The 27,837-nt window shown below is 40.8% G+C and overlaps 1 protein-coding gene across 1 annotated transcript in view; it reads left to right on the forward strand.

The window, feature by feature from the left end:
- Positions 1 to 27,837, forward strand: part of ASB3 (ankyrin repeat and SOCS box containing 3) — a 102,519-nt gene that overhangs the window by 21,988 nt on the left and 52,694 nt on the right. The window contains exons 4-5 of the mRNA XM_018555751.1: positions 22,546 to 22,658; positions 25,690 to 25,825. Coding sequence (XP_018411253.1) covers positions 22,546 to 22,658; positions 25,690 to 25,825 — 249 coding nt within the window. The remainder of the gene's footprint in view (positions 1 to 22,545; positions 22,659 to 25,689; positions 25,826 to 27,837) is intronic.

Raw genomic sequence — 27,837 nt, forward strand, 5'->3', positions numbered from 1 at the left:
CACTAAGTCCACCTCCAGTATTTATCATTGCACTCCTTAATGGCAGCGTACAGTCTTCCCAGTGGGTGATGTGTTCTTGGAATCGTCAGTGCCTTCAGAAAAGCAAGCCAAGCAACACGTTCTCTATTATGCTTAGAAAGGTTCCATCTCTTGTATTTTGCCAGGTGTTTGCAGCACACTGAAAACTATTGTTCCCGTGAAATGAACATCTAACGAACACCTATTATTACACGTACATTACCTTAACATTTGTGTCATTGGCTAAACTGGGTTTATCAAAAGGTTTATCAGCTAAGCGAGGTTGCTTAGTGACTGCCCAAATTATGTCATTGTAAATATCTTCTTATATCTTCACTGATGTGGGCAATCCAGTGCTCCAAGACTTCCACCAACTCAATCTACTTCTTTTATATCCCAATTGTTTTGCTTAATGAGTGGTTTTGTGTGCTGATTTGGCAGCTAATATTTAATTTCCTTTCAGAGTTCTTCCAAATAGCTATGAATGTTATGCAATAACAAATGATAATTTTATTTAAAAAATAGCACAACCTGTGTTTAAAGGTACAACCTAGTCCTGTAGCAGTTTTTTTGTGATGCTCCCCTTTGGAACCAGCTGAACTTTTATTTTCCCCACACCATGGTTACACTTTTTTTGGATGTGGGCAGGTGCAAAGTTGCAAAATGATTGCGTATCTTGTGATGCCAGTTAGCAAGAGCTGCTATTATTATGAAAAAAGAAAACAAGCAAAAGAGTACCACAACCTAGCGCAGTAAATGGATGGCAAAACACACTGTGTAACATAGTATTCAGAATTATCTTCTTGTAGATCTCCTGGGATAGGGTATGGTGGTCATAGAAACGAGCAGCTGCTCTAACACTATAGAACACAAGAGACGGCCAGCACGCTGATCATGTGAAACTGTAAACATTTATTGGGAACATAAAAAATTGCACTCATACGTCTGTGGCTTGGGGAAGGATGCTCATCACGCTTGAGGTTGAAAACGGCAGGTGTCTCCCCTCCTTGCATGTGACTGTGCCACTGTGGGAGATCTCAATGTCCAAAGCTCATGGACTGTCCTGTGATGGGATGGTTAACCAGAGAAGGCAGGGGATCTGGGAGTGGTGCTAGGATGGTGTAACAGCAATAAAGCGGTGTGTGGCAATGTGTTTCGATGACAGATCCTCTTTCTCAAGCCCAAAAACAGGAGTAAAGGATAATATTATTATTAGCTTCCTTATGCTGTGTTTGCAGGCTATTGTACAGACAGAAAATACTCATCAGAAATAATGCATAAACACCCTGCAAATTCGGAGATATCAGTTTGAGGATTCAGAGAAAACAATGCTATCAAGTTTCCAAACTCCAAATTTCCAAATGTATTACTTAAGTTGCATCTGACCTCATCACATAGCTTGTTAGCAACAAGGGAGCCCATCCTGGTCTTCTTCATTCTCCTCCTCCCTCTGTTAACAGAAGGCACAGGAGCTGGGAGCACTTTTGGGTCTGTGCCACAGCAGTTACCTAGCTCTAACTGAGAGGGACCAGTTAAGCGTAAAGGAACAGTGAGCACCATACACTTGAATAGGGCCCTCAGCCCCAACCATATTTGTGCATCACTCAGCTGTAAATCCACAAATCATCTCTAAATTGGTGCTGACACTGTCCTTCCTTCTGGAGGGGGGTTACTTTTGTTCCCCATGGTCCCTGTGTGTGTTGTAAAATAGCCACCACGACAATCTTGCTCCCATGATGGACAACAATCTCACGTTTAGTTTACCAATTTGTAATGAGATTGTAGTCCATCAAGGGAGTGAGCTTGGAGTGGTGACTACTTTGCAACACACGGGAACCATGGAGAACAAAAATAGCCACCCTCCAGAAGGAAGGACACTGTCAGCACAAATTCAGATGATTTGAGGATCTACAGCCGAGTGATACACAAGCTATATTTTTGTTAATAGTTAAAGTAATTGAATGCATTTTCAAGATTTAACTCATGAGTTTAATGTCACTTTAAACTGGGTGGTTGTCAACCCTACATGCTGCGTCCGCCTTCTTAAACTGTGGGGTGTGTGTATCCCCTGCAGTGCCATGGTTCTGAAGGAAGAAGAGGGGCACTTCACAGTTTTGAAAACTATTGTCCTGTGTGGACATTTACATTTAAACTGATGGATGGGCACAGCCTAACTGCAGTATTGCTCTCATTTTCAACCTGTTAGTCATCTTCTTACTCTGTCTACCCAATGACCTTAATCCCTGTAGTTGGTATCCTCATCTCCTGAATGTTCCTCAATGTGTTCCTGCAGACTTAGTCATAGACACGGGGAAGTAAGTGGGAGATTGCACAACACTGATTTAAGTGACCAAAGGTGTCCGTTCCTCCCAGAAGAATTTTAAGCTACTTACTAACTCTTGGTGCACTAGATTTATTAAAGTTTGGATTTAAGCTGAACTCCAGGCAAGCAGGTGAAAACATTTGGTAATTGCATTCAGCTGGTTTTGTGATCTAGGCGCTCCTGCGAGACAGCATAGCTAGGTAAATGACCTTATATTTCTCTTCTGGAGTTAGGCAATACTGCTTTCTCATCAACCTCTACCCAACAATAAGAGAGAAGGAGATCACAATGAAGAATAACACAGAAGATACATTTTTCACTTTGCTGTATCCCATTAGAAGAATATTCAGATCATTGACCGACAGCACAGTACAAATTGTAAAATGGGATGGACATTTCAGGCTTTCCCTAGTGCTAGTTGTATTCTTCCACTGGTGCTGATGTCACTTTTCATGTTCTCCACCTCAGCATGACTCCCTAAAACTTTTTCTGTATCCCTGTTTTCATGTGGTGGACTACCTGCCTTTCAGGAACCTACCTGCAAATCTTGTCCAAGACTCAGTGTGGTAGACTTCATGAGTACAACTCCCAAACTGTTCTGCTTCCCTTTCTCCCCAGTGTACTGTACCAGGTGTGTCTTACTAAAAAGGAATACTATGAGAACTGGCATGAAGAAGAGTTTGAATTTTTTCGCAGTTTTAGAAAGTCTTAACTTTCTAAAACTGAAATGGAAAAGTAATTAATTGTAAAGAATCTGCGAGTTTAGTGTTACATTTTACTTACTGCAGACCCACCTTTGATAGACTTATATTTACCCCCTTATTTTTTTCTTTTTACTTTGAGGATGACTCTGAGTTGAGAGCCGAAATCAACCGTCCCTCTGAAGCCTGACGATTGCTGCCTTATTAACTGACTGACCTAATGCTGCTTTTTGCACATTCCTCTTAAAGCAGAGCTACCCACCATAAGTCCCACCGTAAAATATTGGTAGCAGTTGGCCTTTTTCTGCCAAAGGAACGTGCAAGGTGTCTTTTTTTAACTATTAAAACTTTATTAATAATCAAAATATTACAGTAAAGGTAAAACAAAGAAAACACAGAAATCACTTTCAGGCATAGGATACAGTGATGAAACTCAACCACAGTGTAGGAGTATAGGCCAAAAAGGCAAAACCAAAGTAACAACCGTATAGGTGGCTTGTGGTCATGACCCAGAGATTTCTAGGCTGAGCCCCCGCAGTCGATCTAACCCATCAAGAAATAATATGCAAGGTGTCTTTTGCCAAAAAACATTTGCCCCACATGCCTAGCAGTTTTTGTATGTACTCACTCTCGGCATGCCAGGGAAGGAAAACTCCTGTATGCATGTAACTTTTGGTACAAGTTGTCCTTTACGACATGCCCACACCCTCTGAGAGCAGCCCACTTACCTCTGTTCCCAACCCTGTAATCATCTGTGCGCATCCTTGCCCAGAGCCACCCCCATTTTATTCTTATGCAGAGAGCTGTACTTCACAAGGACCTCCACCGGTACAGCTCTCCCCATAGGATTACATTGGGCCTTGGTGGGCGTGTGTCGGATGAAGGGAACTTACTGGGGACACTTTTGAAAGAAAGACTTTGCAGCTCCTGACAGTGCCTAACAGTGAAGATTGCTAAAGCTAGGGCATTGGTATGTATTGGGCCTGGTGGGCTGCACTCAAGGGAGTAGGGGCATTCCTTAAAGGACAACTTGTACAAAAGATACAGTTGTCCTTTTAAGCTCTATTGACTTCTCTCAAACAGTTAGTTAATTTGTCTAACAATTTATGTAACTTGAATCTCCAATTATAAGCTTGTTTACATTTGTGATTAATGGAAATATGTGTTGAGAGATATCTATATGCTCCCATTCCTGACCTTCTGAACTTCTGAAGATGCTAGCTGCCTGGCTGTCATCATGCAGATCATGTAGCTTCAGTCATTTCCAAAGAGCTGACACAGAACACTGCTTCTTACTGGTAAATCAGCATGTCAAGCAAGAGGAGTGAGAGATCAGGTGAAGGCTAGGGAGGCCCGCAATGCAACCAATCCTCAGTGTACAATGAGCCACACTCTGACACTGTCACTCTTGAAAAGCAGCTTTATTCAGCTCCAGTGCCACACAATCCCTCTTATGGTCCCTCCGACTCTCTAACGCGTTTCACCTGCCACAGGCTTAATCATGATCAATCGTGATTAAACCTGACTGTTACACCCCATCCCCTTCCTGCCCCCACCCCGCTTTTGGAGCGCCCTTCACTTTTTAAATGTGTATACATACTTTTTTACTGCAGTGTGACAACATAGATCCTTTCTCCTCCTTTTGATCCCAGAAGGCCTGTTGACACTTTTCCAGGGGACAGGTTCTTGACACCCTGGGCTCACAGGCAGTGAATTAAATCAGCGGTCGCCAACCTTTCGGACATCATGGACCACTAAATTAATAATTGTAAATCCCGCGGACCACTAATATTATTTTTTTACAATATATATATATATATATTCTCATATTCTTTGTTTCCTCATATATAAATATATTGTCATATGTGTGTGTGTGTGTGTACACACACGAATATATTTATATATGAGGAAACAAAAAATATGAGAATATATCTATATATATATACATGCATATACAGTACATAGGAGTGGGTGTGCCTGCAGGAGTGACAGTGCTGGTGGAGGGTCCGGGGACCACCAAAATTTTCTCAGGGACCACCAGTGGTCCACGGACCACCAGTTAGTGACCACTGAGTTAAATAATGCTGAGAATCATTCAACTTGGAAGACGAACTGCGATGGACAACTGGAGCAAAGAGTCTGCAAAGATCAGAACTGGAGATGGGGTTAAAATCTCAGCCAGAGCTACTTTCTTTATTTTGCAAGACAAAACAAATTGAATTAAAAAATATATGCTGGATTTGGGCTATAAGCGGTGCAAATGGGGGTTTTATGGTGTTTAAGTGGAGGGTTTTGTTTATTCTCTGGTAATAAAAAACCCTTCATTCATCTATGATTGGTTGCTGTGGGTTATTATACAACATCGCTATATTCACCCTTATTACATGAACCCTTTAGCTTGTAGCTAGCTGCAATATCATTAGGTTAGAAATATGACTACAGGTGCAAACAAGTTTTAATGAGCAAATAGAATCCTTACAATCCTTAGAAATTCCCCAGTGAAAATATATTTCCTGTACTGCTACCAAACTTGTGCTAGAGAATTTAATATGGCCGTGTTAATAATGTGATTATGTTTCTTCTATAACCTTACTTGTTTTTGCTAAGTGTTCTATACTACTTGGCAGACGGGATAAAAAAAGGGCCACCACAGTCCTCCTAATTAACTACATTTTTCTCCATGTTTTGCGTTAGCATTCTTGCATGAATTAGGGCTTAATGCCATTTTAAGTATGTGGGAGACATCTGATGAGAGCTGGAATAATTGAGCGAGAAAACCGGTCACTTGTTTTAGGCTTTTGCTGATGTTATTACTGTGCAAGTAAGCCCAATGACCACCGGGTGTCACTGTAACCAAATGTCTGAGCCTGCCTAGCCAAAAAAAAAAATATATATATTGTCACACCATTTTATAATCAAATGATCCAAAACTGAGCGCTTCAAACGGGAGAATAATAAATGAATTGGTGGGAGAATGTAAATAGAGCTTAATTTCATTTCATTTTTGTGCTGGTCGTGTTCACATTTGTTAATGGATTTCTGCATTTTGACATTTCTTTCCGCCTTAGATTTCTTATTTCCTGTTGTGCATACCAAAGCAGCCGCCCCGTATGAATGTATTATCACTGTCCGCAGTCTATCCCCTGTTTATTCATCTAATCACTATAGACTGGCAAAACTGTTTATATCAATTATGCTACTGCAATGATCATTACAGGTTTCAGTGGGTTCTTTCTGTTTGGGTGCCACCAGGTGGCACTGTGACAAAGCCTCAGGTACATTTCACAAATAATTAATGTTCAGTCATCAGTTGCAAGGCATGACTATTAGATTTACAATTTAACAATGAGCATATTTTATGTTGTGCTTTGTTCTGTAATAGATGGATTTATTTGTTGTTTCCCCCCCCCCCCTTTTTTGCATCTGAAATTGACTGTGTGCAGAGACATTAAAGTAGGCTATTAACGCAAACACAGAACAGAGACAAGATTTCTCTTTGTCTGAGGGAAAACTGTCTGCAATGCTCCCCCATCAACCAATCAGATATCTCCTGTCATTTACCCATACTGCAGTGTGAGATCAAAAGGGATAAGGCTGTTGGTTACCATGAGTAATAATACCATAAGGACCCTCAGTGTGTAGTTAAAGGAGAACTATGAGGTGAGTGATTTTTACTCATCCTCATAGTTAGAGCCGACGTGTGACAATTAAATTGTATCTTATTTGTGTATCACTCGGCTGTATTAATCATCTCTGAATTGGTGCTGACACTGTCCTTCCTTCTGGAGGACGGCTACTTTTGTTCCCCATGGTCACTGTGTGTGTTGTAAAGTAGCCACCACTCCAAGCTTGCTACAATCTCACATTTAGTTTACTAATTTGTATTGAGATTGTAGTCCATCAATGGAGCCAGCTTGCAGCGGTGACTACTTTACAACACACACAAGGACCATGGAGAACAAAAGTAGCCACTGTCCAGAAGGAAGCTCAGTGTCGGCACCAAGACAGAGATGATTTGAGGATCCACAGCCGAGTGATACACGGATAAGATACATTTTTGCTAATAGTTTTGGTACTCAAATGCTTGAGATACTTTTCTTTTTTTTACATGCGGTAATAGTGGTAAACTAGAATATATTAGCAAACAGTGCGGTATTAGCAGCCCACTTACTAGCTCAAAACACGCCTGATGGAAAGTTTGCTTTTTGCTGCTATTATAGAAACTACATAGCTTATATTGGCTCTAAATGTTCATCTGTCTGTAGTTTAGTGTTAAACCTTTTGGCACGTTATGTAAACCAGAAGTTAGCCTGTCAGTTCATTAGACACTCTTAAAAAGTGATGAGTTTAGGTCCAAACCTGAGCTCCTCCAAACTCAGAATGAGCTCCTCCCCAACGCATAAGGAAGCTCATTCTGTGCTGCTCAATCAGCAGTGGGTGGGGAATTCCCTGCCCACAGCTTGATGTAACCAAAGGGGTGGGATGCAGTGATTGGCCTTATATTACTGCATACCTAGATTTGGTATAAGGTCAATTAAGTCAGCACAAGCATCCCGACCCCTTTGTTTACTTACAGCTGTGGTGTGCGGAATGCCTGGCCTGTAGCTGATTGGTTGGCAGTGCCCATTATAGTATATCCAGGCCTGTGCAATTGTGGTGGGGGTGCTGTGCATATGGCAATAGAAAAAAAGGTTTACTTAGCTCTCCCTGCACAGCAGCCTCCCTCAGGTCTCCTTCATTCTTCTGCTGGGAGTGAGGGGAAATATACAGAACTTAGTACATGACTCAATCCGCTTCTTTCATCTGACAATGTTGGTGGCTCGTGCTGTTACACGGGGTCAGGGGAACAGTTTGTAGCTTGTATAAGCTCTGACAAGATGGTTTGGCATTTACACAGGATGTGCTTTCTGAGGTTTCAGTGAGGAAAAGTGAGCTGCAGGGAAAGAATAAGTAAACCTTTCTCTTTACCTAGCATGGGCAAAGGAAAGGTTCACTGTACAATATGCTTGTTATTGGAGAGTTATTGGGGGCTGCCATTGTTGGCCTCCTTCTGAAAATGATAGTTTTCTGGCTGTGTTTGGCTTCAGTTTTTTTTGATTCACAGATCCAACACAAGAATGCTGTAAATCAATGACAGAATTCCTTATTTCTATACTTCATCTGGGTTTGGTGGAAGTCAAAGCATTAGTACGACAACCAAAAAACTAGCCTTCCCATAAGAAGAGGTCATCAATGGCAACCTATATAATACTGTTGTGACAGATACTCTTTAACCTTTCATGCCCTTTTTCTCTTTTTGATTTCATGTCAATGATAAGCATGTCAATACCCCAGTGATGCGGCACCTTTGGGCCATGTGAGCTGAAACCAGAGCACTGCAGGACCTGTGATTTCTACCCTCCCTAATCCTTTTTGTGAAGTTGATCCAAACCTTGAGTAACGTAACCTCTTTAGAGCTCAACCATATTGCCGCAATATCAGATAAAGCTGGTATTGTATAGCAGGTAGGTACCATAAATGCCTCGTCATACCTTAGTGCTGGTCATTCACGACAAAGTCAAGCTGATCAATCGACAAGCAATTTGAGAAAAATGATAGAATCATGCAAAGTCCATGTGAGATCACAAGCACAGATGGTCAAGCACAAAACATTTGCACTTGTTGATTTAGTGAGAGGATTCCTATTATTTCCATCAAAGGGGATTGAATTGGGTAACCATTTGCAGATCCCAATTGCTTTTTAGATTGATTTTGTATCTATGCAATTATTAATTAAGCTATTTAAAAAAATATATAATTGAAAACAATTTATATTTTTATGCATTATGGGGTGTATTAAAAGTATCAGCAAAAAACCCAATAACCAAAATCCTATATAAGATTCACTGTATTTTCAAAAGCAATTTTTAGTATCTTTAAATCTGTAGCTTTCATTAAAATAATACCTTGTTATCTTGATATAAAGGTTCTTGTTAAAGGAGAACTATGACATGAGTGATTTCCACTCACCTCATAGTTCTAAGCCGACCTGTGACAATGAGACTGTGGGAGGTGAGAGAACACATACCGGGTTCCCTCACCTCTCGATCCTGTCACGGCTCTCTGCCGTGACAGGGGGAGGGGCTGGATTCCCCTCTCCCCGCTCCGATCTGCCAGCGCTGACTGGCGGAACTGACGAGGGAGGGGGTGGGTACAGCTGGCTCTGCCTCTAGATAGGCAGAGCCAGCTGTCACTCACGTAGCTGGGCGGATCCCGTCATCTAAGTCGGGATCCGCTCCAGGTGCGGCGTCTCAGTATACCGCGAGCTGTAGCTCGCGGTATACTGAGCTTAGGGTAACGGGAGGACGCTAGTTTGTGTCCTCCCGTTACCCCAAGGAGAACTATGGGGAAAAACACTGAGCCCATAGTTCTCCTTTAAGGTGCTTTCTGTTATAGGGTGAGTGTCCCTGTCTTCCAGTTGTGCTCCTGCACTGTCACATGGGCTTCTGATGGAGACTGTAAGTGAGCAATTCAATGCAGATTATGCAGGAAAGGTCAACTATTGTAACCATCGGCAATTCCAACCTGAGGAATGCTATGTAGCCATCAATAGAGTGTGAACAGGAAGTGGCTGAAGGAGATCAGAAGCCCTGAGATGCATCAAAGGATGGAAGATAGTCAAACTAAAGGTCATGTAGTTAAAGTTTCCATGCACTTCAATACTTATTTTAATTTGTGTTTTAATATGAATTGAATGATTTTCAGCAGATTCATCTGTTAATCGTTGCTTTCCTATTTTTCTCACAACGATTTAACGTATTTCTTGCATCACTTCCCTTTGCAAATCCAAATATTTGCAATAAGCAGGAGTCTTTTCCATTATAATGAATTTATTTTGTCTGGGTTTTCATGGGATATTCCAACCAAAATGAAACTGAAGTTGTTTCGGCACATTTTAGACTCTATCAATTTTATATTCTTTTATACAAATGACCAAATCCATTATTTGTATATTTTTGATTGTACGGGCCGCTGTAGTCTGGAGACTCTATTCCTTCTTCAGTGCCGACAAAGTTCCAATGCAAAGTCTATTTTCCATCATGGAAATGAAAAGGTTCACTTTAAAGTACAACTGAAGCTGAAACTTTTTTCAGTTTTGGATAGAGTGGAGAGGGATTAGAACTTTTTTTCAGGTTATTGCTGTTTGTGTCCCCAATATGGAGAATCACCCTCTTTATTTGTCCTGGTGACCGTTATCACTAAGAGTGAAAGTGAAAGAAATCTTCAAATGGGGACACTACTCCTTATGAACCTGCTACTGCTGACCACCACGAATTTCCATCACTTTGGAGGGATTTCCTCTCACTTCCTGTTGTGACTCCCAGATAGGAAGTAAAGGGAAATCTCCCCAATGGGACACATGGTAAAAAAAAAAGACAGGAGATATAACCCTCTTTTACCTTATGCAAAGTTGGTTTCAGTTCTACTTTAGGTATTAAGAATTCTATGTGGCTGCCCGCACTCCCTTTTCATAAAACCCTGCACGGCAGAAATACTCACCTTATTTCCAAGTTCCAGCTGCTTCCTGTCACGGATGTCACTGGACCTCACAGAGCAAAATAGGAGCAAAGGTGCATTTTCTTGCGGGATTTGGAATTATCAACTTTCCCAGGATCCGTCAGGAAGACCAACTGACGTCACCTCACCTATGTGCACCTGCCAGAAGCATTAGCCAGCCACATAAGCGGACCTTGCATTATAGTGCAAGGTCCGCTTTAAGATATTATTCACATTGTTGAATTCTGCTGTTTTCTCTTTGCTGGTGCCAGGGGCCGATTTGCTTTGTTACTTTCTGGAGGGATCCCAATAAAATTGGAGATTTTACCATTTCCCCTTTAAAGCTCTGCTTAGTTTGTTTTCATAGCTTCATTGACTTCCCCATCATGAAAGTCTAAATGTACTCCATGTAAGCCAGCCAAGAGATACCAATAGCATCTTAATATAGCACATTGCTGAGCCATTTTAAGGCTCCATAAAGCAATGTACAAATTGCATTAATATATTAATATGCAGAAATCAAGGCATTGCGTACGTTAAGGCATTCCCTATATGCTTTTACATTTTATAGAAGATTTGCTCCTTTAAAGGGTTTTGTTAATTAAGAAGCAGAAATGGTTTGTCCTTAGGGTGAAGCTTAGAATGACATTTAGCATGTGCCTTAGCGCTTTGATTTAAAGGCTTCTTGCTCAGACGAGCTGTTCTGCAGCTATTAAGAAGAGAAATGGGATAGCAGTTACTGGTAGACTAATTACACACACAAGAAATCACCTGATTGCTTAGCATTTTTTTTAAAATTAATATTGTTGTTTGCAGCTCTAGACAATATTTGGATATGTATACTGTTCAGATGTATTGTCGTTGTGCTTGAATGCATGGATGTATAGCTGCTCCATACTTAAAGTGGACCTACCATTAAAATTCGCACATGAAATAATAGGACCCTCTGTACCGAAGCCCATTAACTCTGCCTCTTTCTTTCACTGAAAAAATATTACGTACAAGCTCTAGTGTATGATTTGGCTGCAAAAAGCATTGTGTGTGCTTCATAGTATTAAAAACTGCAGGCTTTCTATTGTTTTCTGTCAGACAGACCTTTTCTGTAGACATGCAGCGAGATAATAGGATCTGTGATCCATAAAATGATGCAGAACTACTTAATAGGATTTAAAGCCTCCATATACAAGACCAAATATGGCTGCCCCCATGTATGTATATAGTTATTACATCAACTCATAGAACCAAGGTTTTTAAAGTGGACCTAGCATTAGATATATATTTTCATGTTACAGGGAGTACATGCATCCTAAGAAATATATACAGTACATTTCATTAAATACACTTACAGGTATTTATTACAGTTCACAAACAGCGGGGTACTCCCTCAGACTATGACTTCATCTGCTTTACTTTCTAGAAGAAAGAAGGAAAGCCATCCTTGTTAAAACATTACCTAGGGTCAGCATCTAATTCCAGGACTGAGATTCTGGAGATGACATATTTATATAAATCCTGGTGCCTTTGCAATTTTTGGTTGTGTTTACAAATGTCTAACACAGTTCCCCCCCTCCCCTACAGTGTTACAGTCTGGTCACTGGGGGAAAGGAGACAGAGGAAATGCTTCCTCCTGTCTACAGAAGACTGTTGGTACCATCTCAGTCTAGGCTCAGTCAGTGACTGGAGCTCAAAGAAGGGTGTTTAATTATTAAAGGTTAAAGCTTATGTCTGGGGAAAAAAACTCCCCTTGCAGTGGGGTTGCAAGAGTTAAATGCTCGTTTAGGTCTAATGTATTGGGTAAAGAAGTTTTATGTACCTGATCCCTGCTCACCCAGCAGTCAGAGCTCACCTTGTCTCTCCTATGCTTCGGCTTGCGGACTGGCCCTCGGTGTCTTCATGTAAAATGCAGGGCTGTGGACCCTGCACTGTGTTTGATGACATCAGTCGGCCTGAATTCTTCTGACTGAAGAAAGGTATATAGAGTCCATGAGAGAATGAAGAAGGATATACAATGAGTGGCCAGATTATTATGACCACCCCATCAGTACTTCGTTGGGCCACGAGATGACTCCATGAGATGACTTCGTTGGGCCGCCTCGTGACTCCACGAGATGTTGAAAGATGATGCGAGGAATCTGACACTGCACTGTTGCCCTTCTGTTGTCTTGTACCAGTCTTGTCACTCTGCGTTCTGCCCTAACATTGACTAGTCGCTGACGGCCACAATTCGCACGTTCAGTGCCAGATTTCCGGCTGACAGTCCAGTCTTTAAACACTTTAACAACAGCTGCTCTTGAAAATTTAACAAATTCTGCTGTTTTGCTTATACTCGCTCCATGGCTTGAGTGCCAACAATCATCCCACGTTCAAAGGCTGTTAAATTGCGTTGTTTACCCATATCTTCAGAAAAAAATCACTTCTACTGTCGTGGTAAACAACCTGTTTCCCTATTTATAATGGTCTGGCCCTCTAGCAACTTCAACACAAAATTATTGCTAATTATAGCTAATTTGTCTATAAACGTCAGGTGGTCATAATAATCTGGTCACTCAGTGTATGGAGTCCATGAAAGAATGAAGACAGATATACGGAGTCCATGAGAGAATGAAGACAGATATATGGAGTCCATGAGAGAATGAAGAAAACTATAGAGTCTATTAGAGTAGTCCATGAGCAATAGAGAAAAGATATACGGTGTCCATGAGAGATATAAGAAAGATATATGAAGTCCATGAGAGATATAAAAAATAAATATACTGATTCCATGAGAGATATACAGAATCCATGGAGATAGAGGAAAGATATATGGAGTCCATGAGCAATAGAATGGATTTTATACTATGGAGAATATTGAAGGAGCCATGTGGTGCTAAGGCTAGAACTGAGAACTTTGGCGGTCAGATCTTGCTTTGAGAGCCAACCAAAAAATACCATGATTGATAAAAAAAAATGTCAGTTGTATATAACTTGTACCCTTACAGCATATCTAAAGCCAAAACTTTTACATCTTATTACATCACCTTTTTTTTTTGACACCTGTTTTCCGTTCAGGATTGACTTCACTTCCTGTCCCATAGACAAAACTGAAAGTGAGAACAAATCTATCCAAAGTAAGGGAAATCCCCTCCTAAGCATTTGTCACTGGCACAAGTTTACCTCTTGAAAGATTCCTGTAGGTTTGTCTGCATCTTGACAAATGAACCCTATACAGGCCTGAAACATTGCTGTATTGCATAACGCTATATTAAGGCACTAGTTTTTATGGAAGGCTGCCTTGATGTACTGGATGGCAGTGGTGCAAGACCATTGTGCTACCCTCTGAATGACTGCCGTCCTCTACCATTAGCAAAGAACTGTATCTGCCAGGAAGTATCAGGAAATCCCTACATTAATAACATACCATCTTACCAGTGTCTTCGGTTTAGTGATTGATGTTTATTAATCCATGGCTTGCATTGGTTTAAAAGCTTGGTATGCTCTGCTTGCTTCTGTCAGTCTATTAATTTTAGCAGCGATGCAGGCTTCAAGTATGCATAGAAGCATGTACTACAGCTGGAACTTCTTATCTGCAGGCTAATTACATAGCTTTTCTATACAAATGAGTGATGGCAGTGGGCATGACTTTACAGCGTGGGCACAATAAGCTTCACAGGAAAGGTGAAGTATAAATTGAATGTAAATATAATGTAAATTAATGTAAACAAAATTGAGTCCTGGTAATGGGAATCTTTGCTCTTCCCTAATAAGTTTGTATTTGGGTAAGCGTAAATACTGATTGTTTGTTTGTTGAATGCACAGAATCCTGGAAGTTTTAATGGAAACCTATTAACCAAATGGTGAAAATATGTTGGGCTTAAAGGGAAATTAGTTTATTTTCAGTAAGAACATATATTTGTATTTTCTGTTTCCTAGTTCCTCCCTCCCCTCTCATGAACATGCTAATGACGTTTTTAAATCAAACCTTTTTGTTTTCATTACATACATTATTTTAGACCCCGTCATGTCTTCACAGGGTCTCTGTGTTTCTCTTTGCAATGCAGGGAGATCATGGCTGGCAGGAGGGGCCGGCAGGGTGCTGTATATGGCTTCCTGAAAAAAGTTTATTTACAGCTTTAATTTTAGTGCAGGAGAGGAGCCTGTACAACTGTGCTAGGTTGACGGCAAGGTTGGAGATATAGAACATGTTATTGTGATACCTAATTTAAAGCTGATCTCCAGGCAAGGAAATAAATAGACATTTATAATACATATTTTGGAACTGTTTTATCTTCCAGGTGATTTTTATCTTCAGCCATTCTTGTGTTCCAGACACCCCTGCCAAACAGTATAGACAGTTTATTGGTCTCCACTGCAACAGCAGTAATGATTGGACAACAAAAGAGCAAAAGCATATTTGAGAGTCATCACACTGCTTTCTCCTCCTGTCATCGTGCAGCTCTTCTCTATCCTAGTACTGCTGCACAAATGATGACAGAAGGCTAATATCAAGACAAATTCAAGTATTGAAAGTGACTCTGTCACCATATGTAAAAAAGAAGCTTACTCATACTTACCTGTCCCACCACATGTCAGGGATATTCAAGAGCTAGGCCGGCTAAAGACTCTTTAGCATCTGACATATCTCTAAGGATGTTGAATGACTTCTCCCCTGCTTAGGGTTGCCACCTTTTCTGCCAGCGAAACCCAAACACTATAGCGACACACAGAAATTTTTTGGGGAATATGAGTCGTGGCTTATTCATATATAAATAGCGTCGCCCATTTATGTGTAAATATCACAGTCGAGACTATTTTTAGTGAGGGGCCTGTAGCCCCTATCTTAATTTTGGTTGCCCCTGTCTGCCTGACATCATGTGTCCGGGTTTCAGCTGCCGTGACCCTGGACAGAGGAAGGATCTACAAGGGGTAGTTTAAATGGCTCCGTGTATTATTTGTACCCACTTCTAGGTGTGAGAGATACACTAAAGCTGTCTTTGTAAATGAGCCATAAATATAACAAAAGAATATTCTGGACACATCCTGAACATTCCTTGTTTGTCATGTAGGCTTAGAACTATTTGGACTCAGAGCTTGTTCACAACAGAAGCCACACTCATGCGCATGGCTGCTGGTGTGCGTGTGCCCGTATTGTGCTGATGCACTCGATCAAGCCGCATCACACTGTTTCTTTTCTTTTTTTTTTTTGGTTCGAAAAGTATTGCAATGTCTCGAGTGACATTTCATTAAGTTCTCTGGGCTCACCACAGTGCAATGTGGTTGTATCGCGGCTCACTACGGTGCACTTAAAAAAACCTTACCTTTTTTAATCGGACACCACTGGAATGCAGTAGTGCGAACTGTCACCATCCAAATTGCCTTGTCTTGTGTTCGGGCTGCACTGGAAAAAACGGCCAGAGCAGCCTGAACACAGATGGTGTGAACGAGCCCTATTAGGTTGCAGGAAAGATTTTTCCCCTGAGCTGTAGATAAGCTGTTGAAGCAAGTATGATCTTATTAGATTTGAATGTGAAAGTAATTGTGTAAGTGCAATAATTGTAAGATTATAGGGTGTATTATGGGGATTTACTGTATGTATCGATCTATTTACTATGACTTTATGCTGCGATGTGGAGATTGCTGTCAAGTTTTGTTGTGTTTTTATACAGTGGTAAGGGCCCATTCACACCACATCCAGGTTACCTCCAGACCAGGCCAGGCTGTTTCTGGAGCCAAAATGCATCCAAATGTATCCCTATACTATTTCTGTCCTCTGTCCCCACCATCACAGTCCGTTCCACACCAGACCAGAAAAATACTGCTTGTCCTATTTTGTCTGTTCTGGACTGCACTGGAACGCATCAAAACGAATCAAAAACGCATGGAACGCACCTGTAAGACTAAAGCATCTTATCCTATCTTTCAAACACCTACCGCTACATTACTACAGGACATGGTTTGCAGAGTGAATGGTAATGAGCTGAACCAGTTTTTACTTTCAGTATCCAATCATGTGCAAGCAAAAATCTATTTTTAAAATTTCCCTTGGACCTATTGGGGTATTTAACCCGAAGAAGGGTTCAGTTCATTTACCAGCATTTACTTTGCTAAGTGAACAGCCTTTTATTTTGAAACAGATGGCCTCTACTCATTTATTCACTCATCAATTAACAAGATTAGAAGAGCTTGAAATTATGATACTCGAAGAGGACTTCGATATAGTGGGAGGACAAGAACCCTTAATTTCAGAAAGGCAAACTTCGATAAGTTGCGCAAACTAGTGGGGAAAATAAAATGGCATAACTCATCTCACAACCTAAACTCAGACCAAATGTGGGACTGCTTCAGGAACACATTACATATTGCCATTTCAAAGTGTATACCATTGGGTAACAAAAACAAAAGATCAAAGACTAAACCGATATGGCTAAATAAAACTGTAAAACTACATGTTAAGGCAAAGAGAATAATGAGATGATGCGTGGACCTATATGGGTTGGACTTGATGGATGTATGTCTTTATTCAACCCCAAATACTATGTAAGTTGTATGTGTGATAACGAATGCTAGTTATTGCCCCTAGAAATGACCTACACATCCTGATACACTGCATCTGGCTGTCTAAGCAAAGCAGAATAAAAATATTATACCTAATTGAAACATTGTTTGTTTGGTTTTGATGGAAGGCTGTCGTATTTAAGTGTAGACATGTGCACTGCCAAAAAATTTGTTTAGTTTCGTTTCGTTTTAAATTCGGATTTGTGTTATTTCGTTTTTCAGGATTCGGGTGTGAAAGTCAATTCGGATTCGGACGAAATTCGGTAGCGTTAGTACGAACGTTCGTTTCGTTTTCTGTTCTTATTCGTTTCTTATTCGTTTTGTTCGTTTGCAGCAAAAGTGACATTTGAGGGGGAAAAAATATTTTTCTCCTTCTCTAATGTCACTTTGCTCCAACGAACGAAACGAATAAGAAACGAATAAGAAAAGAATAAGAACAGAAAACGAAACGAACGTTCGTACGAACGCTACCGAATTTCGGAAATGGAAATTCGGATTCGTTTGCATTCGTTATGTCTGTAATTCGGAATTCGGTTACATCGATTCGGAACGAAACGAATCGCACATGTCTATTTAAGTGTAAGATCCCCACAGAAAAATGGAGAGAAGAGTGCATAATGCCTGTGATGGCCCTCGTTTTTATCCAAGTCTTCGTATAGTAATAGTTTTTATTATTCATTTATAGCCTTATTAGTAACTCACTCACCTCAATCCAGTCACATGGAATGTCTCATGAATGACACATTGAAGATGTTGATTGTCCTAGTACATGATGAGCATTGTAAAGGTTTGTGAAACCATCCTGTTGTAATTACATAATCCAATACGAAGATGCATTGACAGGTTTTAAATATTTGAGTTACATTGCTGCAGATTAGAAAATGCCATTATATGTGGGTGACCAATGGTGGGGAAGCATCCATTGCTGTTAAAGGATGGCTGTTCCAGTTTGATGTAGACCGTCTTTTATTCCTCTTGTGCATATCATTCTCTTCAATAGAGTGTCCCTTTTCCTTAATGTGTAAGATGACTTCTAAGTCCATGTAGTTGTCATTGTGGATATAAATAAATGCTGGAATATGTTCCTGACAGTCATTAAACCTGAAGAAATTGCTTTGATAAGCAGTATAATGTCTTCAACATTACAGAACAAGTCTAGTTAAATGTGAATAACTATTAGTTATTCACATTTATTGCATATTGTGCTTTTCCCTGACATTCTTCAGTCTTCATTTGAGTGTTTTTTCTTTCCAGTTTTTTTGCAACCTTTTTCTTATTACTGGCAAAAGGTTTTTGTTAAATCATCATCTTCGTCTTTTACTCATTCTGATTTTTCTGCTTATGTTAAAACAAATATCTAATAGAATTTAGTTGGTTGCTATGGACATTTTCACTAGCTGTAACCTCTTACCAGCCTAAGAGCTCTGTCTTAGTGATGTACGTCTGATTAGGATGTGGGTCTGTTCCAAAACTTTAAGGAAACAGCAAAATGCACAGTTAAAATCCATACAGGATTACTTTTTTTTACCTGTCAAATAATTTGTAATTCAGAACTGATTTTTTGACAAACATACATTTTCCACACTTTACAACCAGACAGGTAAATAAATATTCCACTGTGCCATGCAGAGCGCTGCATGTCTCCTTTTCACATCCTTTGTGTAGCATGACTGTGGGTTCAAACATCAAAAAGTATTAGCTGGAGCCCAGAAACCGCTGCCTATAACAGAGGTGTGTGTGTGTGGTGCTAAGCACATGCATTCCAAGGGTGACGAGGCTGCTTGGGGAGCTGCTTGGGCAGCATTGTCATCCTAATACAGGAAGTGGCAATAGAGCCTGTAACTGAAAGGATCCACAGGTTGGAAAATAATATAGTAACCACTTGAAGACCATGGTGTTTCACCCCCTTCCAGGCCATTTTTCAGTATTCAGCGCTGCGGTACTTTGACTGACATTTATTCCATCATGCAACGCTGTACTGATACGAATTTCATACCATTTTTTGGGGACACATAGAGCTTTCTTTTGGTGGTATTTATTCACCACTGGAGTTTTTATTTTCTACTATATAACAAAAAAAGTACCCTAAATTTTGAAAAAAATCATGTTTCCCTATAAAATGTTATGAAACATTTATTTTCACCCCAATTTTTTGGTATAATATAAAAGACGGGGTCACGTCGGGTAAATAGACACTAAACATGTCAACCTTTAAAATTGCGCATGCCTGCGAAATTGCAGAAAACGACCGCGACCAAAATTGGCCATAGGCGACGCTTCAAACGTTTTTACCGCTCATCAGTTTAGTGTTATCAGTGATTGATGGCCCTAGAATTAGTGCTCTCACTCCGACGTTCGCGGCGATATGTAACATGTGCTGCATAATGGGCGCAATCGTCGCTTGCGTGTGTATGTGGGGGGGCGGGGGACTTTAAAAAAAATGTTGTGTTATTTTTTTTAATTATTATTTGTGAATATTTTTTTTAGCTTCTCTATTTTTTTTAATGGTGTAATTTTTTTTAAAAACTTTTTTTTTTAGACTTAACTTTACTGCTATAACATAGGGGACTAAGAAATGCCCTATGTAATAGCCAGTTCACCAAACAGGTCCTCTTTATGGAGACATCAGGGGTCTCCAAGACCTCTGATGTCACCTAGGGACCCCCAGAGAAGCTGATGAAGCAGAGATCTGCTATTTTATACCATTTTTTGGGGACACATAGAGCTTTCTTTTGGTGGTATTTATTCACCACTGGAGTTTTTATTTTCTACTATATAACAAAAAAAGTACCCTAAATTTTGAAAAAAATCATGTTTCCCTATAAAATGTTATGAAACATTTATTTTCACCCCAATTTTTTGGTATAATATAAAAGACGGGGTCACGTCGGGTAAATAGACACTAAACATGTCAACCTTTAAAATTGCGCATGCCTGCGAAATTGCAGAAAACGACCGCGACCAAAATTGGCCATAGGCGACGCTTCAAACGTTTTTACCGCTCATCAGTTTAGTGTTATCAGTGATTGATGGCCCTAGAATTAGTGCTCTCACTCCGACGTTCGCGGCGATATGTAACATGTGCTGCATAATGGGCGCAATCGTCGCTTGCGTGTGTATGTGGGGGGGCGGGGGACTTTAAAAAAAATGTTGTGTTATTTTTTTTAATTATTATTTGTGAATATTTTTTTTAGCTTCTCTATTTTTTTTAATGGTGTAATTTTTTTTAAAAACTTTTTTTTTTAGACTTAACTTTACTGCTATAACATAGGGGACTAAGAAATGCCCTATGTAATAGCCAGTTCACCAAACAGGTCCTCTTTATGGAGACATCAGGGGTCTCCAAGACCTCTGATGTCACCTAGGGACCCCCAGAGAAGCTGATGAAGCAGAGATCTGCTTCATCAGCTTCTCTCCGGTGTTCTGCACCGGAGAGTGACACTGAATGCAGGAAGTGATGTAATATACATCACTTCCTGCATTCGGGGACAGGAAGAGAGATCAAAGGGATGATCAAGTAATGATCTCCCTTTGATCTGCTGTTAGAGCGTCGCCGTGCCGGTCCCAGCCGCACCGGCCACATCGGATCACGGACCGGCAGCGGCGACGAGGAGACGGCGGGACATAGGTACGGGGGGGGGGGGCACACCCGCAACTCCTGCAAGCGATCGGGCGTCTCTAGAGACGCCTGATCGCTTGTATGTAAACAGCCATCGCTGGCTGTTTACATGCTCACAGTTTTCCCTCTCGTGTGCGCGCTGAGTGCCGCACACGAGAGGGGGGAGGGGCAGGACGTCTTAAGACTCCCTCCCGCTCCTAGCAGACTCCCGTCCAGCCGTTCACAAACGGCCATGGACGGAAGGTGGTTAAGAAAGAAGAAATTAAAAAGAACAGACCATTAAAAAAAAGTAAAACAAGTGAATAGTACATAGCTTCCTGAAAACATCACAGCACCCTGCCTAAGTGATCCTCCTCACATGCCCTGATACAAGCAGTGGGCTGGCTCTTGGAAAGCATTATACACACGGCATTCAAAGCTGCGGCTGGGTATTTAGTAGTCAAGAAACTGCTGATTTTTGCAGCAGGAATCCCAAGTGTGTCCCTATAGATTCGGCTGCTGTGGCAATTCAAATTAATGACAGGCCGACATCGGCTGCATCTGTTCGTGGCCGTCTGCATGTAATCTTACATGTAATGATCGCAACAGATGCCGTCCCTGGACGCAGACAGATTGCATCTATGGACAAGCATCTCTCCCTATATGCAGTTAATCGTTCATGGGGAGCGGATCGGGTGTATTTAGTAAACTTCAAGGTCCACTTTAATGGGAGCCTTTGTGTGCCCCATCAGAACCCAATTCCCTTTGGCCCCTTTCACACAGGCTGATCCCCTCCAGATCAGAGCAGTACGGAGCGGATGTTACCGTTGTGACATCCATTTCCATCCAGTTTTTACCTCCATCTTGTAATGGAGGAAAAAACTGAAGTTATCGGACCTCATGTCTGTCTTTGGGGAATCGGGTGTAAATGGACATGTGTCATTTTACATAAGATTACCCCCGATCTGGCACGATCAGGTCCGGCAAAAGCATCCCTGATCCCTTTTTTTTCCTGACCTATCTGGAACCAGGGGTGACTGGGTGTAAACGGACGCTCATCCGTTTAGACATGGCTGCCCATAGACTAACATTGGGCACCCAATCAGGTCAGCCTGAAAAACTGACAGGCGGACCCGATCAGACCGCATGCGTGAAAGGGGCTTACAGTTTTATTCTTACTGTGTACTATTTTTTTTTCAGCTTGCATTGTGGGTGCTGTGTTTTTTTTTTTTTTAAGCATTACCTATTGCTCACAATTCAACATTGACGTGAACCTTGTAGGGTACCCTTTACCATAGCATTACAGAGAGAAAAATGTTCCTTGAAAGCTTGCCTGGACCAGTTTAATAAATAGGGCATCAGAATGATCCATGGTAATTGTAGCACTTAGAAAATAAATATTTCCTCTTGTCATACCAGGAGACCTGATATTTCCTTACATTACCTCCTTTGTTAGTGTATCGCTCTCTTTATTTATGGGAAAACTGCATGCTGCTGCCATTTCACGTCCGGAAAATCGCCGCTCTGCTGTAGGCTTTCTGCGCCTGTTAGGACAGGTGCACCTACTGTTAAGCGGGCTTAAATGTCAAGAAAAATGCGTAATCAATGTCCTGCTTTACCTTCCTTATGCATTGTTATGCTTTGTTGTTGTTGTTATTAGTGCTGTACATAAATTGCTTGAAACATTTTACATTGCGTGTTCCCAGATTAAATATGGATTGTATATTGCTGGGCTTTGAAATGGAAATGTCTTTTGTGACAAACATTCTACTTTCTGCATTTTATTATGATCAATATAGAGTTACTACATTTTTCTGTATTTGTTTGTTTTGACAAAGCTGTGGAAAGTGGACCGGAGGACCTTGTGAGGCTGTTGTTGAAATATAAAGCAAATGTGAATGGACCGCATTCTTGTTCTGGGTGGAACCCTCTACACCAAGCTTCTCTTATGGTAAGCTGCAATCTCTACAAAAATGGCATTTAAAGCCGAACGCCAAAATGTTAGAAAACAATGGGTAAAGTGACCCTGTCACAGCTTTAAAAATTACAGGTAAATAAATAAAAGAATGCTTACTTGCAGTGTATATCCTTTCTATAAATTATGCTTTTCTCTTGCAATGTGCCTTTAAGTTTCCTAGGGAATTTGACCACTCCAGGAAGAATCAATTCCCTAGCACAGCTACAGCTCATTGCATGTAATAGACCTGTCCTTATCTCCAGTGTGTAATTACTGTCCATGTCCATGTTGACCCAGCTCCTCTACCCTTACCTCCTTACGTAACCTTTTATGTAGCAAAACCGCAAAGGTGTGAACAGCCTCCATTGACTTCAATGCAAATCTTGTGTTTTGAGCAATATCGCGCGACTCAATCCAAATATCATTATGATATGATTGTTTAGGCCCGGTGCAGACCTGAGAGATCCGGGATTCCGCAGTCCTGCACAATTGCAGACAGCCCCATTGATTTCAATGGGGTACATTCGTGCGGCAATCGCAAAAAAAAGGTACAAGTAGGTTTTGCGATACACAACGTGCGGCTGTTTTATCCACCCGGCACAACTGGGGTCCTATTAAAAAATAGTGGCACCCACAGCGCGATCGTCTGTGATGGGCGACTCCGTGACAGATCGCCCAGGTGTGCACCGGCTCTCAAAATGTTTTCTAGGGGACCAACAATTCTGTCCCGCCTATTTAAGAATATCTTTGTAGAAATAACAATTATTTATATCTGTCAAAAAAAATCAAGGCAACTGAACTTGCTGTATTTTTCTTGAAGACAAAGAATTCTCATTCTGAAATTGAAATAAAAAAGCTGGTCGGCTGACCAGCAAAACATTTGCAAGAAAAATACAGCAAGTCCAGTTGCCTTGATTTTAGGGATGTCCAGATACAAGGTCAGATACCAGTGCCGATACTTGGCATTTTCACAAGAACTACTAGGGTTGCAGCGGTTGCAGCTGGAACCTAGCTCTGGCGTCCCACCACTGTCCTGAAATCATTAATCGATATTGTTTTAGAAAAACTGTTGCACGACAATAAACAAAAATGTATCAGTACTTGTACTTGAAAAACTGGTATCGGTGCATCCCTTATATATATTTATTTAAAAAAAATCATACATTAAAACAGCGATGCACAAATCCCAGAAGCTTTTGACTTTTTCTCTAGTCTAGTCTTGGAGCTGGAAAAGTATCTGTACTTGTACCGAGTACTGTACTTGGTATCTGAACATACCTACTTGATTTATTTTTGATAGAGATACCATGATCTGGATGATTGAAAGACTTTACAGACAACAAACATTTACCTCTTCAAACACTTGCTTTGCTTTTTTTTCACGTACCAAAGGCATGCAGGTATACCTGAGACAATTGCTTTTAATATCATCAGTTTTCAGGAGGAATGAAGAAGTGTTTCGTTGATCTGTAAGGGTACCAACAAATTTGTCCACATTTTGATTTTTTGCACTTATTAAACACCTTCAAATGGTATATTTAACAGACCAAAGCGGAGCATATAACAAAAGTTCACTGAAATTCTTTACACAGTCAGTTCAGTAAGTGTTAGTTTAGCACATAGATAAATCTTAAGTAGCTGTGCATTCTTTACCTTTCACAAGAATAAGCTGTTTAAAGTCCAGCTCCAGGCAGATATAAAAAACACCAATTACTGCAACGATGTATTGAATAAAAAATATTAAACTTATTTTTAAATACATTCCATGTAAGTACCTTAATTTGCCTCATAAAAGAACTCCAGGCAACACTTTTATTGACTTTTGATTAAGGGTTAACTGCTTGGGTTTGTCTAGGTGCTATAAAAAGTTATACTCACCTGAACCGCAGAGCCGGCTTGCTCTTAGACCGGTCCCTGGAGCCTCTCTGCCCCTCCGCTGGAGCGGTCTAAGGTCCTTTAAATCATCATGTTCTATACACAGTGGAGGGAATGTATCAAAATTTGCACTGCAACCAATCAGCTTCTCTGTCTCATTTTCAAATCTCAACTGAGCAAACTGAAGAGAGATGCTGATTGGTTGCCATGGGCAACTGCTCCAGTTTTGATAAATTCCCCCAATTGTATAGATGTATAGACACTGAGGAACATTCCAAAGCTGCAGTATAAGAGGAGAGGGCTCAGAGACCTGAGAAGCAGGGAGCTGGCTCAGCAATTTGGGTGAGTATAACTTTTTTTAACACCTAGACAAAAATGAGCGGGTAGCCCTACTGCAAGAGTTAATAAACGTTTTGCCGGAGTTTTTCTTTTTTTCTTTAATATCACCCTTATTTGATCCCCTGCACAATAGCAATCAGATTAGGACCAGGGGCCAATCAGGCTCTAATACTTGCACATGTGTTGATAAGGAACATGTTGACAGGAGGAGAGAGGTAGCCTCAGCAGCGTTCTGCTCCTTCACTGTCCAGTTACAAGCTGGGGGCAGGGAGGTTCCCTAGCTGTATTGCTTAAATGCAGTAATGTCAGGTCACTTACCTGGCTGTGTGTTCTGGCAGGGCTATGTACATCTCAGGTATAGTTGGACAGGAATACAAATCGTTTAGGGGGTAAGACAGCTCCTGTACACTTGTTTCAGCTGCCTATTTTATTGTTTGCCTGAAGTTTAGCCTTAAGTGCTCCACAATTCCCATGAATATTTTTTTAGCTCCCCCTCAACTTGCTTTATTTTCTGATCTCCTTTACGGACACCTCATAGAACTTCACAGTTAACAGAAGTCAGAAACTAACAGTATTTTTAGGGAAGTGAAAATCAGTGTGGCAGTTGATTGTTGCATTGAAAATACCCCAATGCTGGAAGCATACATGGTAAAGTCAGCTGCCCTATGCAAGAAATTCTTTAGTCAACTATTAAAAATATTTCATAAAAATTAGCAGATAGATCAAAGGAATAAAAATACCTCGTGTATCACACATTTGTACATGGACTCCTACAAGTCTTCACTTCAGTTTCTTCTTTCTGTTATATCAGGAACGTACAGACCTCATACAGCTACTCCTGGAAAGTGGTGTAGACAGAGAGTGTGAAGACGACTTTGGCATCAGACCTTTGTTCATTGCGGCACAATATGGAAAATATGAAAGTTTACACCTACTTTTATCACATGGTGAGTGATGATTTTTGATGAAACTATGCAATGGAGTTTATTCCAGATCTGTATTTATGGAAGGATCAATATTTTGTATAGTTTTATAGTCCTCTATAAAGCTTCTGTTCACTGTTCCTACCAGGCACATGCCTCATAGAGTTCAGAGGAACATGTGCTTTATACTGTATTATATTACTATTACTACTAACTAAAGTATAGGAAAGAGCTTTGGTACAGGGACACATTTCACATCACATTTTGGGCTCCCTCATGTAACTTTATTATCAGCCTGTCATGGCCTGGAGGGGCCTAGAATGGCCTGCACTAGCACTTTCCTAACCGTGGCATGTGAAGAGGCACATTTTGTACATTGGTTAGCTACTGTGCCATTTGATCTTAAAGCAGTAAACCTAAAAACATTGCCAACTGCTACAAATGAGAGTTTTTTTAACAGAATGGACACATCAATTCTCTTCTGCCAAAAAACAGCTACTTCTAACGTCTATTAGTTTTGCTCTATTGTGTGTAAAGTGTACGGCACATGTACTACCCCCAGGTCCTTCCCAAGCATCTGCAGTGGGAATCAAGCCAAGTGCCGAGGATGGTGTAACTGCTGTGCACATGCACAGGAGTTACATCATTACAGGCAGTCCAATGGTCGGACAGAAGGAAGCGGACCCAGAAGAAGCAGAGGAAGATATGGCGGTGGCAGCAGTGAACAGGTTATATAATTACAGGCAGTTCAATGGTCAGACAGAACGAAGGGGACCCAGAAGAATCAGAGGTAGATATGGCGGTGGCGGCAGTGAACAGGTTACATCATTACAGGCAGTCCAATGGTCGGACAGAACTAAGGGGACCCAGAAGAATCAGAGGTAGATATGGCAGTGGCGGCAGTGAACAGAGTGGCAGTGATGGAGCAGATCAGTCAGCACTGGAGGACAGCACAATTGTCAGGTAAGTGTGCCATGATTTGCAACTATGCTGTGCATGCTTGCATATTATGGTAAGAGCCCACCAGCTACTGCAGACTTTACTTCCGCTTTAATGGCACCACAACACCTGGTAATTCATTAACGTGGGTTGTGGTGATCTGCGTTACGAAAAAAAAAAAACATGCTTCTTTTTTAGTGTGATAGGTATCTCTTTCAGATGAATGGGCTGCCTTAACTTAACACATGACATAACGTGCGTCATCACATGACACAGCCTTAAAATGGCGTTGGAAGTGTTAAGCTTTGCCAACCAGAATAGTTGCTCTTGATGCCTGTATTTCATCTGTGTATTTAGCTCTTAGCCAAGATTTCAGTTTTAAATCATCTGTATTAGAAAAGTTATCTAATACATTTTTACTTCCTAAGCCTGGCATTCTCTTTTAGTGTTATGTTTGGTAAGGACATATTGTCTAGAAACAGTCCATGTCTGAGATGCTTCTGTAGCTAGACATAGCTCTTTAGAAAGTTCCCCCCACCATGAATATTTTAGGTGCTGGTATGCATAATTAATGTCTTCTTCTTCCACGCAAATGGCTTGCTTGTTTTCACAGCTGCTAGCTACTTGTTCTATTTATTTTTTATGGCTTGCATTAAATACAGAGAGTCGCCACCGTTAGCTTCATGTTTAAAGTTAGAAAGTTTATTCTTTTTTTTTAAATGTATATAATGTGTGGCTAGGCAGGGCGTCAGTCAGTTTCATATGCTGTCTTTGGGTATCATACATACAAAAACAATAAAGGTGCTGGTCTTATAATATGTATTTTATTTACTTACATCCACCATTATTTTCCACCATATAGGATAGGGTTAAAAACCACCAGCACTGTCAAGTAGTAGAGCAGCCTTTCTCAACCAGGGGTGCCTTCTGTGGTGCCTCGAAATTTTCACATCGTCATGCCTCCAATAAGAAGAGTGCTCCTGCTGTGAAGAGGGGCTCCTAATAAGAAGGTGGGCTGTTGATATAAAAGGGAACTCTGATGCAAAAGGGGGATTCGGATGTGAAGCAGAATGTGAACCCCACACTTTTTTTTTTTT

The sequence above is a fragment of the Nanorana parkeri genome, unplaced genomic scaffold, assembly GCF_000935625.1.
Source record: "Nanorana parkeri isolate BGI_ZX_2015 unplaced genomic scaffold, ASM93562v1 scaffold212, whole genome shotgun sequence".
Taxonomy (NCBI): domain Eukaryota; kingdom Metazoa; phylum Chordata; class Amphibia; order Anura; family Dicroglossidae; genus Nanorana; species Nanorana parkeri.